The sequence below is a fragment of the Ornithorhynchus anatinus genome, chromosome 1, assembly GCF_004115215.2.
Source record: "Ornithorhynchus anatinus isolate Pmale09 chromosome 1, mOrnAna1.pri.v4, whole genome shotgun sequence".
Classification (NCBI taxonomy): domain Eukaryota; kingdom Metazoa; phylum Chordata; class Mammalia; order Monotremata; family Ornithorhynchidae; genus Ornithorhynchus; species Ornithorhynchus anatinus.
Genome location: NC_041728.1, coordinates 109,636,932 through 109,656,806, shown reverse-complemented (window position 1 = coordinate 109,656,806; position 19,875 = coordinate 109,636,932). Strand labels below are relative to the sequence as shown.

The 19,875-nt window shown below is 44.2% G+C and overlaps 2 protein-coding genes across 2 annotated transcripts in view; one reads left to right on the top strand and one right to left on the bottom strand.

Annotated features, from left to right (window-relative positions):
• MED12L (mediator complex subunit 12L) overlaps positions 1 to 19,875 on the bottom strand; it is a 521,479-nt gene that overhangs the window by 180,803 nt on the left and 320,801 nt on the right. The window lies entirely within an intron of this gene.
• On the top strand, positions 5,648 to 7,456 carry P2RY13 (purinergic receptor P2Y13). Its single transcript, XM_001516744.5, has 2 exons — positions 5,648 to 5,734; positions 6,293 to 7,456. Exon 2 carries the CDS (start codon positions 6,308 to 6,310, stop codon positions 7,319 to 7,321), a length of 1,014 nt encoding a protein of 337 aa, XP_001516794.4. The 5' UTR covers positions 5,648 to 5,734; positions 6,293 to 6,307; the 3' UTR covers positions 7,322 to 7,456.

The following is a 19,875-nucleotide window of genomic DNA, read 5'->3' as shown; positions in this document are numbered from 1 at the left end:
GCTGACAAGTGGAAGACCTGGGATTAGAACCCATGACCTCTGACTCCCAAGCCCGGGCTCTTTCCACTGAGCCACACTGCTTCTCTATCTACTATGTGCCACGAGATGTGGATTTGGAGCTGGGGAGGTGAGCAGTGGCAGGGAAAGAATAGAAGGGATGGCAGGGGTGGGGGTGCAGAACCTCAGCCCCATCCCCAGAGCCAGGCGGGGAGGGGGCATGGAGCCGACAGGGCAGTGAGTGGCAGCAATGCATGGAGCAGGAGTGCAGGAAGCTGGAGACCAGCCTCAATCACAGCCCCAACTTCGGGAGCCAGGCACGGAATGGGCATGGAGCCCAGTGGGGCACTGATTTTGGAACTCGCCATCTGGCCAGTTCCGGGGGATTGACCCATGAGTGTGTAGCTACAGCCCTGCTAGCCCCCACCTTGGGGGCCCAGGGATTGGCAGGACACAGCGGCTAAAGCAAGCTTGGCGCTCTGCCACTGGAGATGGGGTAGCCAGGGTGAGTCTGAAGCCAGATCTAGGGGTGATGGAGTGGTGTGGCAGGGCAGAGCAGAATAAATCCAACACTAACTTCACCACCAATCCACAGCTCCAGAAGCCAAGGTGACAAAGGGATCCTACGCACTACCTTTTATGGTATTTGTTAAGTGCTTAATAATAATAATGATGGCATTTGTTAAGAGCTTACTATGTGCAAAGCACTGATCCAAGAGCTGGGGAGGATGCAAGGTGATCAGGTTGTCCCACGTAGGGCTCACAGTTTCAATTTCCATTTTACAGATGAGGTAACTGAGGCACAGAGAAGTTAAGTGACTTGCCCAAAGTCACACAGCTAAGTGGCAGATTTAAGCAGCATGGCTTAGTGGAAAGAGTCTGGGCTTCGGAGTCAGAGGTCATGGGTTTGACTCCCGGCTCTGCCACCTGTCAGCTGTGTGACTGTGGGCAAGTCACTTAACTTCTCTGGGCCTCAGTTACCTCATCTATAAAATGGGGATTAACTGTGAGCCTCACGTGGGACGACCTGATTACCCTGTATCTCCCCCAGCGCTTAGAACAGTGCTCGGCACATAGTAAGCGCTTAACAAATACCAACATTATTAAATTTGAGCACACGACCTCTGACTCCCCAGTCCAACCTCTTTCCACTGAGCCACGCTACTTCCAAGCAAGCTTCCATGCTTCCACTGTCCTGAGATCTGGGGTAGGTTCAAGGTTGGATTCAGTCCATGTCCCACATGGGGCTTACATTCTAAAAACTCATTTTACAGATGAGGTAACTGAGGCACAGAGAAGTAAAGTAATTTGCCCAAGGTTACACAATAATAATAATAATGTTGGTATTTGTTAAGCGCTTACTATGTGCAGACCACTGTTCTAAGCCCTGGGGTAGACACAGGGGAATCAGGTTGTCCCATGTGGGGCTCACAGTCTTAATCCCCATTTTACAGATGAGGTAACTGTGGCCCAGAGAAGTTAAGTGACTTGCCCACAGTCACAGTGGGGCAAGGATTAGAGCCCAGGTCCTTCTGACTCTATTTCTCTCCTAAAGCCCTCCACAGTTTGAGGAAGATAAAAATGAATCAATCAAAGGCATTCATTGAGTGCTTACTGTGTGCAGAGCACTGTATTAAGCACTCGGGAGTAGACAATGAGTAGACATGTTCTCTGAACACCAGGGGCTTAGAGTTTAGAAAGGGGAGATAGACAATAAAATAAATTACAGTTTTGTACATAAGTGCAGTGGGGCTGAGGGTGGGGTGATTATTAAGGTGCTAAAAGGGTACAGACCGAAAGGCACAGGAAACACAGAAGGGAGACAGTTCATTCATCATCAAACTGATTTTGTGCATGGTCCTGGGGCATCCAGGAGGCGGTCAAGGCAGTTCTAAATTTCTAATTTTCCCGAATCAACTGTAGTCGCCTCTACAGTCATGAGTTCCACAACCCTATAGGACTCATTTCACTGTTCTAATAGTAATAATAAAAATAATAATTATGGTATTTGTTAAGTGCTATGTGCCAGGCACTGTTCTAAGCACTGGGGTGGGTACAAGCAAATCAGGATGGACACATTCCCAGTCCCACACTGGGCTCACTGTCACAATCCCCATTTTACAAATGAGGTAACTAAGGCCCAGAGAAGTGAAGTGACTTGCACGAGGTCACGCAGCAGACACATGGCGGAGCTGGCATTAGAACCCATGAGCTTCTGACTCCCAGGCATGTGCTCTATCCACACTGCACCATGCTGTGCTGTTCTAGTAATGATAATAATATTTATTGTATTTGCTAACTGCTTACTGTGTGCTAAGCACTGTTCTAAAAACTGGGGTAGATAAAGGTTATTAAATTGGACATAATCCATGTCCGATTTGGGGATCACAGTCTAGGTAGGAGGGAGTAAGATTTAATCCCCATTTTATAGGTGAAGAAACTGAGGCTCAGAGAAGGGAAATGACTTGCCTAAGGTCACACAGCAGACAAGTGGCAGAGCCAAGATTAGAACCGAGGTCCTCTGTCTCCCAGGCCTGTGTTCCATCCACGAGGCCTTGGATTGCCCTTCTAAAAGGAGACAACTGCAACAGCCCTGCTAGGAATCCACCTTTCAGGCCTATATATTTCAATTAATCTCATTTCTCATGCTGAAGGTCAAATCTGTTGGAGAAATCTAAACAAATGTCCACAGGGTGGCAAAGGAACCCAATGGGGCCCCACCAGCTCACTAGTTCAGGTGTGCAAAAAAGGTCCCCAATGATGAACCACCACCTAAATCTGGGTCCCAGTAGGTTAACGAGGGTGACCAAATAGCCCAGATCCCCCCTCAACTCCTAAACCTGCCAAGGACACAATTTCTAGTCTCTTTCCCCAGTGCCTAGATGCTTAAAAAGCTAGTGGGCAAAAGATACAATGATATGCAACTTTATTTCAGCTCTTTGTGTAGCTAAATGTGACTTTTAAAAAAGTGCCATCATGTCCCCTTTACTTGTGGACAATACATGATGAGGGTTAATGAAAGAGACAGAGATACAGAGAGAGACAGAGAGAGACAGAGAGCGAGCATACTTAAAAGGGTACTAGAGGAAGCAAGCTCCCTCTAGATATATGCCACAAAAGAGAAAAAGATGACAGAAACCAGATAGCGTCTTTCCCACTCCTCCCACAACGCTTAAACAAATATGGGCTCCAATCCATGGCAGTTTCCACAGAGGCCCTTTTAAGTTTTCAGCCTTCAGAGCAAACACCGGCAGTCAGGCTTCCAGATGCATATCAACACAGAGAAACCTGGGCCTCCTCTGACAAAAATCTAACTTTGAAATGGCCAGTGTCCTTCACATTGCATAGAATTTGCCCCCTTCCCTCGAGAAGTCATCAAGATGATCTAAATTCCTGGCTACAAAGTCATCTTAAACTCCAAATCAAACCAGGGGACCCAAGGAATACCATACTAGATGCCTCTAAGCCGCCGCACCCAGAAATTCAGAAGGCCCCACTCTGTTCCCCAAATTCCATCCGTTTTGCTCCTACCTGGGCTATATCTCTTTTTGGGAAATTCGAAACAAAGCTCAGGCAAGAGACCCAATGTTTCCCATTTGATGGATCAGATTTCCCCTTCTTTTTCTTTGGGAAAGGTAGATCATCCTTTCCCCAGGGAAGACTGTCAGAGGGAGGTCAGTGCAGAACCAGCCCCCTTAGGGCTTGAAGCCATCAATAGCCAATGTCGAAGATCTGAGACCCTCCTAGAGAAACCCAATCAATTTGAGCTGGCAATGCCTCGTGGGTCAGGAAGACAGAACGATGGTTCTTGGATGAATTTTGATTATTACAACAGTGAAACAGATTGTGAAACTCTCATTTCCTACAAGGTGGACTACTAGAAACGAAACTAATCTTGGAACCAGAAGATATACAAAACAAAACAAGGGAAATGAAATACTAATAATTGTGGCGTTTATTAAGGGTTTACTATGTGCTAAGCACTGTAGTAAGCAATGGGGCAGATACAAGGAGATCCAGTCAGACAATCCCTTTCCCACATGGTGCTTAGACTTTGGAGCCCAATGGAGAGGAGAGCAGACACTGAAGGCCCATTTTACAGATGAGGAAACCGAGACCCACCAAAGTTAAATGACGTGCCCAAGTTCATACAGTGGCAATCAATCAGGTCTATTGTGAGCTTACTGTGAGCAGAACACTGTACTATGTGCTTGGGAGAGTACAGTATATTAGAGTTGGAAGACAAGTTCCCTGCCCTCAAGAAGCTTACAGTGTAGAGGGAAGTAATAATAATAATAATAATGACAATTATGGTATTTGTTAAGGGCTTACCATGTGCCCAGCACTGTTCTAAGTGCTGGGGTAGATAGAGGGAAATCAGGTTGTCCCATGTGGGGCTCACACTTTTAATCGCCATTTTACAGATGAGAAACTGAGGCCCAGAGAAGTCAAATGACTTGCCCAAGGTCACAGAGCAGGCAAGTGGCGGAGCCGGAATTAGAACCCATGTCTCGGACTCCCAAGCCCGTGCTCTTTCCACTAAGCCACACTGCTTCTCTATAATAACGATGGTATTTGTTAAGCACTACTGTGCTGCCAAGCACCGTTCTAAGCATAGAGGTAGATACAAGGTAATGAGGTTGTCCCATGTGGGGCTCACATTCTTAATCCCCATTTTACAGATGAGGTAACTGAGCCAGGAAGAAGTTAACTGACTTGTCCAAAGTCACACAGCTGCCAAGTGGCGGAGCTGGGATTAGAACCCATGTCCTCTGCCTCCCAAGCCCGGGCTCTTTCCACTAAACCACACTGAATGAATGAGAACCCAGGTCCTCTGACTCTCAGGCCTGTGTTCTTCCCACTGGGCCATGCTGCACCATTTACTTTTATTTATTTTAAGCTTTCCAATAACCTTGTAGATCCTGGGTTTCACTGAACTCCTGTCAAGATACTTGATTTAAGGAATCTAAAGCTCCCGAGACACACACATTACACAATATATCCTACAAAGTCTCTGAAGTTCAAGTCACTGAATTATCAGTTGGAAGATGGAGCAAGTTGTCTCCCTTCCTTCATTGCCATAAGAAAAAAGGAGGAATCTAGCAGCATGGCCTAGTGCATAGAGCAGGGGCCTCAGAGTCGATAGGACCTGGGTTCCAATCCCAGCTCCGCCACTTGTCTACTGTGCGACCTTGGGCAAGTCACTGCTCTGTTCTTCAATACCTCATCTGGGCTTAAGACGGTGAGTCCCACATGGTACAGGGACTGCGTACAACCTGAATCGCTTGCATCTACTATCCCTGCTCTTAGTACAGTGCCTGGCCCCATAGTGAGCTGTTAACACATACCCTAAAAAAGTTATTCTGAACTAATTCATAGGCACAGCTTTCAAACGAAGAGATAGAGGAAAATATAAGTAAGGGCATAAATAAGTGATCCTTCATCAGGCTTTCTAAAGGAATGTTCAAATGCATGAAGATAAATAAACAATAGATGAGCCAAACTAAGAGAACGAATTGTTTCTTCTACCCCTGCCTCCGTGATACAAACGTGCCAGTCAGAAACATGCAGTTCCATAAAAAGTTTCAGAGCACACGATCCTGAAAATGAGGAAGGAAGACCCATGAAAAAGTTTGAGGCTGTAATCCAAACCAACACTTCCCCTCTCACACAGAACGAATGACAGCTGCATTCAGAAGAGATAGAGCGCTCTGTTCAACTGTCCATTCAACAAAAGGTGATTTTTTAAAAAATTCATTATGTATGTTTTGCTGTCTGTGCAATATGTAATTTGCTTTAAGTCAAAGTGCCTTAATAAACATGATAAACAAAAGGTTTGGAACATAATTTATGGAAAACATATTATATTCCCCCTTGTTCTGGACTGTCAGATTAGTATATGGGAACAAGAGTTTCAAAGCTGGAGCAATTATCCAGAGGATGCCATATTATACTGGTAATATGTCAGTTTTTAGAATCACTCTTTATAGTTTTACTTTGACATTTCCAGGCACTGAGACTGTATTTTAGCCAGAGATTGTTCTTAAAACCTACCATTGCCACTCTTTTACAAGTACTGAAGCAGCATAATAATGCATTTTTTTGTATCAGTTTAAGAAATGACGATCGCATTAAGTCTAAAATCTTTTTTCATAACAAGAAAATGTTTATTTTTTGAAGGAGCGAATGAATTATGCCACCAGTTCTGGATAAAATGCTTTAAAAAAAATCCTAAGTGCTTGATTTTTCTTTTTCTGTGTCTGCCTTTTTTTGTTTTTTTTTGTTTTCTTCACAGGTGACATCAGAAACCATGAACTCCACTCTGACGAACATCTCTCACGGTACATCCAACGGCTCGGATCGCTGTCCGAGGGACACCCGGATTACTCAGTTGATATTCCCAGCACTTTACTCTGTCTTATTCCTTGTCGGTATCTCACTCAACAGTCTGGCACTGTGGGCCTTCTTTCAGATTCCCAGCTCATCTACGTTCATCGTCTACCTCAAGAACACTCTGGTGGCTGACCTGATAATGACTCTCATGCTCCCTTTCAAAATCCTCACCGATTCCAACCTGGTGTCTTGGCAACTCCGAGGTTTCGTCTGTCGTTACTCAGCAGTCGTCTTTTATGAAACCATGTACATTGGGATACTATTCCTAGGGCTCATAGCATTTGACCGGTTTCTTAAGATCATCAGACCCTTTGGGAAGTTTTGCGTGCAAAAACCAATTTTTGCAAAAACTCTTTCAGTCACGATCTGGATTTTTTTGTTTTTTCTCTCTTTGCCCAACATGATCTTAACCAACAGAGAAGCAACACCCTTAACTGTGAGAAAATGTGCCTCCCTGAAGAGCCTTTGGGGTCTGAAATGGCATAAAGTGGTGAATTATGTGTCTCAGTTCATCTTCTGGTCTGTTTTTGTTCTCATGGTTCTGTTCTATGTGGTGATTGCCAAAAAGGTGTACCAGTCTTATAGAAAAACCAAAGGCAAAAGCAGGGGAAGCAACAAGAAAATGGAAGGCCGTGTGTTCATCGTGGTGGCTGTCTTCTTCTTGTGTTTTGGCCCATTTCACTTCGCAAGAATACCATATACGCAAAGCCAGACAAACAGCACCACAAAGTGTGCCATGCAAAACCAACTGTTCATTGCTAAAGAAATCACTCTTTTTTTAGCGACTACCAATGTTTGCATGGACCCCTTGATATACATATTTCTGTGCAAGAAGTTCATACAAAAACTACCATGTACGAAGGGGAGGAAAACCATCCCATCGAGTCAAGAATTTCAAACCACTCAAACTGACAATATAATCTTGTCTTGACAATGAGACAAGTATAGCATTCTCACGACTCTGCCGGATTTCTGAGGGAATGTTACAGAATACGCCCGCCTAATTTGTTTTTACTGGGGAAGTGAATTTAAGCAATAAAAGGGAAGGAGATCATTTGAACGGAAACGTTTTGCTTCGTTTGAATATCAGGCGTGCAGAGTGGATAAAGTTGATGTTTCTTTTCTGTATCCTCTGAGAAACTGGATGACCCATCAGGAAGAGCAGTGTTAACTTGGGGTGACAACTCAAATTGCATAAATGAGTCCGATCAACCACTAGAGGTCACCTCTTAAATTCGAGAAGGGTTAAGGAGCGGGGGAAATCCAACCCGTCAAAGCCTTCCTGCTTTCCCCGAGATCTCCCCTTCAAAGTTTTATATTTTTTAATGGTATGTGTTAAGTGCTTACTCTGCGCCAAGTTCCGTACTACGCGTTGGGGTAGTCGCAAGCTAAGTACTGCACTAAGCGTTGGGGTAGGCCCAAGCTAATCAGTTCGGAAACAGTCCAGGTCTCCGCTGCGCTAAAAAAAAAAAAAGTTGGCATTTGTTAAGCGCTTACTATTTGCGGATCACTGTTCTAAGCGCTGGGGTAGATACAGGGTAATCAGGTTGTCCCACATGAGGCTCACAGTTAATCCCCATTTTACAGATGAGGTAACGGAGGCACCGAGAAGTTAAGTGACTTGCCCACAGTCACACAGCTGACAAGTGGCACAGCCGGGATTGCAGGTCCATGCCTGCAAGTAGTGAACTTAGGCCTTGCTCGGGACAGGGACGGATATTTAATCCTGAGACGATCCGCTCCATGCCCTTGAGTAATCAGTCAATCAATCAATGGCATTTATTGAATGTTTTCTTGTGCGGAGCACTGCACTCAGCACATGAGAGAATGCAATCCAATACAGTTGGAAGACAATCCCTGCCCACAAGGAGCTTAGAGTCTAGAGGGTAGGTCCAGGGCTTGACATTTAAAATCCCTTCCATTCATTCATTCATTCATTCATTCAATAGTATTTACTGAGCACTTACTATGTGCAGAGCACTGTACTAAGCGCTTGGAATGTACAAATCGGTAACAGATAGAGACAGTCCCTGCCCTCTGACGGGCTACTAAATCGATAGTCACCAAAAGGCTAAGGATGGCTGTTGGGGTGATATGGACTGGAGTGATGGAATTTCTTTGTTTTTTAAAAGAAATTTTTTAAGCATATACTATGTGCAAGGCACTTTACTAAACGCTGGGGTAGATAATAACTAATAATGATAATTGCAGTATTTGTTATGCACTTACTATACGCGCTGCTTTGGAGCAGCATGGTGTAGTGGATAGGGCACAGGCCTGGGGTCAGAAGGTTATGGGTTCTAATCTTGACTCTACCACTTGTCTGCTGTGTGACCTTGGGCAAGTCACTTTTCTCTGTGCCTTAGCTTGCTCATCTGTAAAATGGAGATTAAGACTGTGAGCCCTACGTAAAACAGGAACTGTGTCCAACTAGAGTCCCTTGTATCTATCCCAGCGCTTAGAACAGTGCCTGGCACATAGTATGTGCTTAACAAATACCATAATTATTATTGTTATTATTATGAGCCAGGCACTATACTGAACACTGGGGATGATACAAATTTGTCAGGTTGTACACAGTCCCTGTTCCATTTGGACTCACAATCTTAATCCTCATTTTACATATGAGATAACTGAGGGACAGATAAATTAAGTGACTTGCACAAGGTCACACAGCAGACAAGTGGCAGAGCTAGGATTAGAACCCAGATCGTCCTGACTCCCAGGCCCAAAAAATTAGTTGGGAAATGCCTCCTGGAAGAGATGGATTTGTAGAAGGGCTTTAGAGTTGGTCAAAGCTGTGGTTTGGTGGATTTGCAAGAGGATTTGACTTCCAGGCTGGGGGTGGGGTGTGAGAAAAGGATTGAGGTGGGAGAGAAGAGACCAAGATAAAATAAGGAGGCTTACTGGAGAGGTGTGAGATTGTGGGTTAGGGAGCAGATGAAGGAAAGAGATAAGATGAGTAAGAGGCTGGTGGAGGGTCTTGAATTCAGAAACTTCTGCTTGATGTGGAGGGAATTACGTAGCCACTGGAGGTTATCAAGGAGTGATTACATCCCCCCAAAAAATTTACACTGTCCTTGATATTAAAAATTTGGAGTTAATGTAGTATCATCACCTTGAAACCGAAGCGTAGCAAAAACCTCATTATTTTTCTCCGATAATACAGAGCACTATCATACTCTCTCAAGTCTGTCTCTCCCTCCCTTCTTTCCGTCTGCCCTTCTTTCCCTCTTTTCCCTTCCATTCAATCAGGCGATGAATCAATGGTATTTGTTGAACAGCTACTGTGCACAGAGCACTGTACTCAGTAGTTCGGAAAGTACAACGCAGAGTTGGTAGACACTTTCCCTGCCCAAAAGGAGCTTACAGTTTAGAGGGGGAGATTCTTTCCCTTTTCTCCTCTCCCACTCACACAGCAACAACCAAGTTCCATCCCACTTCTCAGCAAAAATTTCATCAAGATAACTGTGGTGAGAGGAATAGTATTACTAAGACTTCATTACCCTGACCAAGTATGTTATCCATTTACTAGTGGGTTATAAAATATTACAATAAATAATTAAATCCAAACCACACTTGTCCAAATAAATGAGCTACATAGGATGGTGCAACATCATTAGCCTGTCTGCAGGCCTAAAGGGGAATTGTCTTAACCCAGTAATCTCAAAGGATCTCTCCTTTATTCATGTGCAAAATGATATACCTCTTTGCGCATTCACAAACACACACATTTAAATGTGGGTGTGCAGATGCATATGTATAGTACTAGTTCTTTTTCAAAAATGTTGCTGCTAATGGGGAAATCCTAACCAGGTGTGTCAATGTGGCTGAAAAGATGGATGTGTGACAAACTTTCCTTTCCATATTTTCAGCACATATTCATTCATTCAATAGTATTTATTGAGCGCTTACTATGTGCAGAGCACTGTACTAAGCGCTTGGAATGAACAAGTCGGCAACAGATAGAGACAGTCCCTGCCGTTTGACGGGCTTACAGTCTAATCGGGGGAGACGGACAGACGAGAACAATGGCAATAAATAGAGTCAAGGGGAAAAACATCTCGTAAAAACAATGGCAACTACATACATAAGCACTTACTAGGTGCCAACCACTGGACTAAGCACAATAATCAAGCTGGTCGCAGTTCTAGTCCCAGATGAGGCTCACAGTCTTAAGGGGAAGGGAGAACAGGTATTGGAATCCCCATTTTACAGATGAGGAAACTAAACAGCCCATGGGAAGCTGCATGGTCTAGTGAAAAGGGCATAAACCTGAGAATCAGAAAACTTGCGTTCTAATCCCACTTCTGCCACTTGCCCACTGTGTGACCTTGGGCAAGTCACTTAACTTCCCTGGACTTCACTTTGTTAAAAGGTAATTCAACACTTGTTCTCCCAACTACTTATTCTAGAAGCCCTGTCTGGGAAAAGGATTGTGTCTGACCTGATTCTCTTTATCTACCCCAGCACTTAGTACAATTCTTGGCACATAGCAAGCATTTAACTAGTATCACAATTACTATTATTATTAGCCCACTGTTATGATCCTAATTGTACATCACAACCAGGAATATAGTGCTGAGGTAGAAAATTTAATCCAGGAATTTAAAAATGTAAAGAATTCTAGCAGATCTAACTGATCCTTCAGGTTAATAAACCAGGTCCATGGCATAGAGAAGCAGCATAACTTAGTGGAAAGAGCACAGGCTTGGGAGTCAGGGGTTGTGAGTTCTAATCCTGGCTCTGCCACTTAACAGCTGTGTGACCTTGGGCAACTCATTTAACTTCTCTGTGCCTCAGTTACCTCATCTGTAAAATGGGGATTATGACTGTTAGCCCCAAGAGGGACACCCGGATTACATTGTATCTACCCCAGCGCTAAGAATAGTGCTTGGCACATAGTAAGCACTTAGCAAATACCACCATTATTGTTATTATTATTATTATTATTATTATTAGTGGAGAAGCAGCATGGAATAGTGGACAGAGCCCAGGCCTGAGAGTCAGAAGGTCATGGGTTCTACTCCCAGCTCTGCCACTTGTCTGCTGTGTGACCCTTGGACAAGTCACTTCACTTTTATCTGCTTCAGTTACCTAAACTGTAAAAGGTGGACTAAGACTGTGAGCCCCATGCGGAACATGTACTGTGTCCAACCTGATTACTTTGTATCTACCTCAGCACTTAGTACAGTGCCTGGCACAAAGTAAGCGCTTTACATTTACCATAAGAAAACAAAAAAGGAAACACCAAACAGCCTGTGAGGTCCAGCGCTTAGAACAGTGCTCGGCACATAGTAAGCGTTTAACAAATACCAACATTATTATTAAAGCCAACTTCCCAAAACTGAGCATGCCTTAGTGCTTTAGGAGAGGTGATTTACAAAATCGAGTCGTATACTCGGGACACAGACTTTTAGAAAGGAAAGGAGAAATCTGTGGCCACCTTAGAATTTCCTATGCTACCTGTGAAAATTATTCAAATCTTGCTAATCTCAAAAAAGTAGAAAGCCTGCCTGATTATCCAGGTGAGAGAGCCCAGAGAAAGAGCCAAAATGTTTACTTTGAATAACATGAGCTGACCATACTTGATCTCACTCCAAAGACCTCTATCTAGAGAAAATCAAATATGGGAGGCAAATGTAAAGCCAGAGACCCATAAGTGTTATGTCAAAAGCTTTTCCCATTTTGTTATCACTCATACCTAACTACATTCATGATTCTTTCTGAATTTCAGGTTGTGTGAGTTGGATGTGGGAATCCTGTCCTGAATGGGCCAGTGTTTTTCTCCAAAAAATTACTGAACCATTGGCAGAAAATGTTTAAACTGAGGACCCAAAGGAAGGAGAGTCTAATCTCCCTCGATTAAACTTTAAGCCCATCAAAGGGCAGGGACTGTCTCTATCTGTTACCGATTTGTCCATTCCAAGTGCTTAGTACAGTGCTCTGCACATAGTAAGCGCTCAATAAATACTATTGAATGAAGGGAGAGGAGCGCACCTATCAGCAAGGGAGAGTGTCGTTTCTCCAGAACCTCTGGGGAGTCAGATATACAGAATGACCTTCAGAGTCCATTCCCCAGTATTCGCTCAACTGAAGTAAGGAAGGGTCACGAATCAGAAGAAGCAGCGGCACTGTTTTGTGGCCTATTCTGCAGCCTGAAAACCAAAGATGAAGTTGATTTAAAGGCTCCCAAAGTCTGGGGTGGGGAAAACCAAATCTCTCAGATGCACCAATATGACTGCACCCACAGTTGAACTGGTTGTGTTCCAGAACAGTGATGGGAGTACCCAGAATAGCAAAAAGCATATCATCTGGCAATGCCAGAAACTCCAACCACTGGACCAGAAAGAGGTCAGTTCTGAAGAAGACAGAGAATGGGATCATAGTCTGACTTTCCAGACAAGTGCTTCACCGGCAGGACCCAAATCTTGGGTGCAATCAGTCAGTCAATCCTATTTATTGAGCGCTTACTGTGTGCAGAGCACTGTACTAAGTGCTTGAGTATGATCTAACAATATAACAGACACACACCTTGCCCACATTGAGCTTACAGTCTAGAGCAGCGTGGCTCAGTGGAAAGAGCCTGGGCTTTGGAGTCAGAGGTCATGAGTTCGAATCCCAGCTCTGCCACTTGTCGGCTGTGTGATTGTGGGTAAGTCACTTAACTTCTCTGGGCCTCAGTTACCTCATCTGTAAAATGGGGATGAAGACTGTGAGCCCCACGTGGGACAACCTGATTCCCCTGTGTCTACCCCAGCGCTTAGAACAGTGCTCTGCACATAGTAAGCGCTTAACAAATACCAACATTATTATTATTAGAGGGGGAGAAAGACATTGATATAAATAAATAAATGACAGATATGTATGTAGGTGGGGTGTCCCTCAAGGTTCAGTTCTGGGTCCCCATCTACACCCACTCCCTTGAAGAACTCATTTGCTCCCATGGCTTCAACTATCACCTCTATCCAGATCTACATTTCCAGCCCTGATCTCTATCCCTCTCCGCAGTCTCGCATCTCCTCCTGCATTCAAGACATTTCTATTTGGGTGTCCTCTTGTCATCTCAAACTTAACATGTCCAAAACAGTGCTCCTTATCTTCCCACACAAACCCTGCCTTCCCCCGACTTTCCCATCACTGTAGACAGCACCACCATCCTTCCTGTCTCTCAAGTCCATAAGCTGGGTGTTTTATCCTTGACTACTCTCTCTCATTCAACCCACATAGTCAATCCATCATTAAATCCTGTCGGTCCCACCCTCATAGCACTGCTAAAATCCACTCTTTCCTTTCTATCCAAACTGCTATCACGTTAATACAATCACTCATCCTATCCTGCTTGGATTTACTTCATCAGTCCCCTTGCTGACCTCCCAGCCTCCTGTCTCTCTCTGCTCCAGTCCATACTTCACTCTGCTGCCTGGAACATTTTTCTAAAGAAAGATTCAGAACATGTCACCCCTCTCCTCAGCGGTTGCCCATCCACCTCCACATCTACAAAAACTCCTCACCATTGGCTTTCAAGTACTCCACCACCTTGCCCCCTCCTACCTTACCTTGCTTCTCTCCTTCTACCACCCAGCCTGAACACTTCAATACTCTAGCAGTAACCTTCTCACAGTACTCTGCATACAGTAACCATTCAATACAATTGAATGAATGAATGAATGAATGAATGAATGAATGAATGAATGAATGAATGAATGAAAGGGGAGATGAATAAAGGGAGCAAGTCAGGGCAATGCAAAAAAAAGTGGAAGAAGGAACAGGGAAGCCTACTGGAGGACTACTGGAGGACCTGGGCAGCAGTTCCAGTGGGAAACCTTATGGCAGGGCATGGATTCGCAGGAGTCTAAAGGCAGAAGTGAGTGCTAAATTGACTGCACATGCCCATATATATGCGTATAGGCCCGTCTATATGCTTATGGTTGCCTCCCTTGTCCCCCTTCCTTTGTTTCTCCAGGCATCCCCTTTGCTCTCTTCTTTTTCTGACCCTTTTGCTCTCTTTCTTTCTCTGGTCACCTCTGCCAACCTGCCTTCCTGTCTCTGCCTCCTGGTCCCATATGAGTGACCAAAACCTTATCATCTTACTTTGAACATTTTCTAAACTTCCTAGGTTCTCCTGAAAATTTCCCAGATACGGATAACCCTAACTATGTATCAAGCACTGTTCTAAGTGTTGCGGTCAATCAAGTGGGAAACAGTCAGTTCACTTCTTTGGGCCTCAGTTACCTCATCTGTAAAATGGGGATTGAGACTGTGAGCCCCACATGGGACAACTTGATTACCTTGTATCTACTCCAGCGCTTAGAATAGTGCCTGGCCCATAGTAAGTGCTTAACAAATACCACAGTTATTATTAATATCATTGTTAGGGAGAAAAGGGATTAAATTCCAATTTTAGGTTTGAGAAAACTGAGGCACAAAAGAGTTAAGTGACTTGCCCAAGGTCATACAACAAGCAAGTGGCAGAGCTGGGATTTGAATTTAGGTCCTCTGACTCCCAGGTCCATGCTCTTTCACTAGGCCACACTGCTTCTCACTTTCCGATCATCTTCTTTTTACTAAATTTAAGAAAAAAAATTTCAGACACACCCACTTCCTCTTCCACCCAACCTCTCAACTCCCCTCAAATTTCTAGGCAAAGCCAATGGGTAACCCTTGCTCAGAACCAACTGGGGTTCTGGAAAAGCCTGGGACTCCAGGAGCATGGAAAGCTCCTTGTGGGCAGGAAGCAGGAAACACGTCTATTGTACTCTCCCAAGAGCTTAGTGCCGTGCTCTGTACACAGTAGTGCTCCATAAATACGACTGATTATATTGCAAACAATCAATAGGATTTATTGTCCATCTACGGTATGCAGAACAGCATGGCGTAGTGGATATAGGATGGGCTTGGGAGTCAGAAGGTCATGTGTTCTAATCCCGGCTCTGCCACTTGCCTGCTGTGTAACTATAATAATAATAATAATAATAATAATAATTTTGGTATTTGTTAAGCACTTACTATGTGCCAAACACTGTTCTAAGCACTGGAGCACTGTTATAAGCGTATGGGCCTCATCTGTAAAATGGGGATTGAGACTGTGAGCTCCATGTGAGACAGGGACTGTGTCCAACCTGACTTGCTTGCTTCCACCCCAGCACTTAGTACAGTGTCTGACAGTAAGTGCTTAACAAATACCATCATTATTATTATTATTTTTATTACTTTGTCTTAGAGCATAACAATCTTACTAAACCCATTAAACAAATGAGAAGTTCAATCACAGAAAAGTTACATAGTAATATCTCAGCTTCAGCAAGGTTTTTCTCAAGCTCTTGCCTGTCTAAGAACAGGAACTGAAAATGAAGTTGGTTGCTTCAGAGGCATTTCACATGTCCCAAAAGACTGTAGATACAGGTTGCATATTCTCTCTGACAAAAAAAGAGTAAAACTAATTTGGGATGAAACCCCAGATAAAGACACCTGAGCTTGTGTCAGAAAAGGGCCTAGTGGATAGAGGATGGACCTGGGAGTCAGAAGGACCTGTGTTGTAATCCTGGTTCAGCCACTTACCTGTTGTGGGACCTTGGGCATGTCATTTCACTTCTCTGGGCTTTAGCTACCTCATTTGTAAAGAGGGGATTACAACTGTGAGCCCCATGTGGGACATGGGCTGTGTCCAAACTGATGGCTTTGTATCTAACCCAGCACTTAGTACAGTCTCTGGCACATAGTAAGCGCTTAACAAATACCATAAAAAGGGGTATGCCAACGCTTAAAGGATCCCAGCCGGCTGCCACTGCAGGGTGATCCTTGGGTGCTTGTTTCCATCATGTTAAGATAGGGATCAAGAGACGACCAGAGTCAAGTTTTACAGAATGTCTGGGCAAACCAGTTTGGGGAAAAACCCAAATCCCTTCCCCCACCCCGTGAACTTTTGCCACTCCTCTAGTGAAACTCAAACAGAGAGGATGACAATTTTCTGGAAGTGAATCAAGCGTGCCAAAATTTTCACACTTGCATTACAATTTACTCCCCCAAATCACTAAGATAATACCCCATGAGAGGTCCCTGGAGCTAGGGGGTTTTCAATTTTAACCTTTATATTGGGCACCACCCTGAACTGCTAGATCATAACTGAAGACGGATCTGGACCTCACCTTTGGGGAGGCACACCCCTGAGACACTGCCAGGAGAAATGGCTGCCCAGCTGGTTTTAAAAGCGTCTCACGGGAAATCAAAATATTTCATTCAAGACCCTTTTTACTGCCCATTTCTCTAAGTGAGTTAAACCTACTGCTTTTGAGACTGAGATATACAGACCGATATACTTAGACTGTGAACCCTTTGAGAGACAGGGTCTGTGTCTGACCATCATTATCAATGCCTTTGAGCGTTCACTATGTGCAGATTACTGTATTAAGCACTTAAGAGAATATAACAGAGTTAGCAGACACAACGCCTATCTACTATAGTTGACAGTCTGATCTGATTCTGTTGCAATTGGCCCAGTGCTTGGCACAGTGTTGGCACATTACAAGTGCTTAATAAGTACCACAGTTAACTAAATGCCCAAGAATGACACATTGATATTATTTACATTTGGTCTTGACAGGTAGAGACTTTGAATTTGCACAAAATTCTTTTTGCCCGTGCTCCATAACTCTGACTGTAAATCCCTGTGGCAAGCAATTAATCAATCATTCAATGGAATTTATTGGATGCTTACTCTGTGCAGAGCACTGAGCTGCATGGCCTAGTGGAAAGAGTATGAAGCTGGGAGTCAGGGGCCTGCTGCATGACCTTGAGCAAGTCACTTAGCTTATCTCTGCCTCATTTTCCTCAACTGTAAAATGAAGATTAAATACCTGTACTCTCTCCTACTTAGACTGTGAGGCCCACACAGGATAGGGACCGTGTCCAACCGGATTAACTTTTTTATTTTAATGGTATTAGTTAAGCGCTCATTATGCATCAAACACTGTTGAAAGTGCCAGGGTAGATACAAATTAATTAAGTTGGACACAATCCCTATTCCACATGGGGCTCGCAATCTAAGTAGGAGGGAGAAGAGGAGAGCTGAGGTACAGGGTATTTAAGTGACTTGCCCAAGGTCACATAAGCTTTTGGCAGAGCTGGGATTAGAACCCAGATCCTCTGAAACCCAGGCCTTGTGCTCTTTCCACTAGGCCATGTTGCTTCCCTTGTATCTCCTCCAGAACTTAGAATAGTGTGTGACCCATAATAAGTGCTTAACAAATTCATTTAAAAAAAAGTTATACACAGCATTCAGGAGAGTGCAGAAGAATTAGTAGAGAAGCAGCATGGCTCAGTGGAAAGAGCTCGGGCTTGGGAGTCAGAGGTCATGGGTTCGAATCCCAGATCTTCCACTTGTCAGCTGTGTGACTGTGGGCAAGTCACTCAACTTCTCTGTGCCTCAGTTACCTCATCTGTAAAAATGGGGGTTAAGACTGTGAGCCTCACGTGGGACAACCTGATTACGCTGTATCTCCCCCAGTGCTTAGAACAGTGTTCTGCACGTAGTAAGCGTTTAACAGATACTAACATTATTATTATTCAAGAAGCTTAAAATCTTTCAGGAGAGACAGACACTAAACTAAATTACAGGTAGAGTAAAGTAATAGTGTATAAACCTAAGTCCATAAGGGCAACAGGGTACAAAGGAGATGGAGTGCGTAACCCAAGTGCTTAGGTGATACAGAAGTGGCAAATTGTAAAGGTATTTGTTAAGCACTTACTATGGTGCTGGGGTAGAAACAAACTAATCAGGTTGGACAAAGTCCCATATCTCACATGGAGCTCACAGTCTTAATCCCCATTTTACAGAAGAGGTAACAAAGGCCTATATAAGTGAAGTGACTTGCCCACGGTCACACAGCAGATGAATGGATGAGGCAGGATTAGAACGCAGGTCCTTCTGACTCCCAAGTGCTTGTTCTATCCACTTGGCCATGCGGCTTCTGAGAAATTAATCAGGGAAGTCACCTTGGCCTTCAGTGTTGCTGGGATTGGCTTGGACTCGGAAAATGACATGTGCTCCAGAACCGTTTCTTCTCAGTGAAAAGCAGCACTGCATATGGCAATGATCGAGACTAGGGGATACTGCCAAGCCTAGCCATTGTAGTCTCAGCTGAACCCCAGATTACACCGCCGCTGGTCTGAGCGTCTCTGTTTCAAAGTTTCCGAGGCCAGTAAGGAGAATGGATTAATCACTCAGTGGAATTTAAACACGAAGCACTATGGCCCAGTGGAAAGAGCATGGACCTGAGCGTCAGAGAACCTGGGTTCTAATCCCGGGTCTGCTACTGGCTTGCTGGGTGACACTGGGCAAGAGATTTCAGTTTTCTGTGCCTTAGTCCCTCATCTGCTCTACCTCCTACTTTGAATATGAGCCCCAAGTTGGGCCTGATTATTTTATACCTACTTCAGCATTTAGTCCAGTGCTTAGCACATAGTAAGCACTTATGAAATACCCCAATTATCATTATTTTGATTATCATTATTATTACTAAGCACTTACTGTGTGCAGAGACTATCCTAAGTGCTTAGGAGAGAACAATACAATAGGGTTGGTTGACATGATTCCTGCACCCAAGGAGCTTACAAACTAGTTGGGGGAGACAGATATGGATAGGGGAAGCAACAGAGAAAAGGATGTGTACCTAAGTTCTGTGGGGCTGGGGGTGGAGTAACAAAACGCTCAGAGGGTAAAGATACAAATGAATAGGCAACGCAGAAGTAAGGGCAAATAGGGGAAATGAGAGGTTAATTTAAGAAGGCATCTTGAAGGATATAGGACTTTAATAGGGCTTTGAAGATGGAGAGAATGGCAATCTGTCAGATGTTCAATTCAATCGCATTTATTGAGCACTTACTCTGTGCAGAGCACTGTACTAAGTGTTGAGAGAGTACTCTACAACATAGACATATTCCTTGTCCACAAGGAGTTTACAGTCTAGAGGGGGAGATAGACATCAATAAAAATAGATAAATTACAGATATGTACATAAGTTCTGTGGGGCAGGGGGTGTGGGGGGAGAAGAGAGGGAGCACGTTAGGGTGATGCAGAAGGGAATGTGAGAAGAGGAGATGAAGGCTTAGTCAGGGAAGGCTTTTTGGAGAAGATGGCTTTGAAAAGGGGGAGAGTAACTGTCTGTCGGATTGAGGTGGGAGACTGTTCCAGGCCAAAGGCAGGGCTTGGGCTAAAAGTCAGTGGCGAGATAGGTGAGATCAAGGTACAGTGAGAAGGTAAGCAGTAGAGGAACGAAGTGTGCGGGCTGGGTTGTAGAAGAAGAGAAGCGGGATGAGGTAGGAAGGACAAAGGTGATGGAAAGCTTTAAAGCCAATGGTGAGGAGTTTATGTTTGATGCGGAAGTGGATAGGCACCTCCATGCCCACCCACCAGATATGAGACTGGAGGGAGTTACAGGCAAGAGGGAAGACATGGGCACGGAGTCGGCATTAAGAGAAATGAGA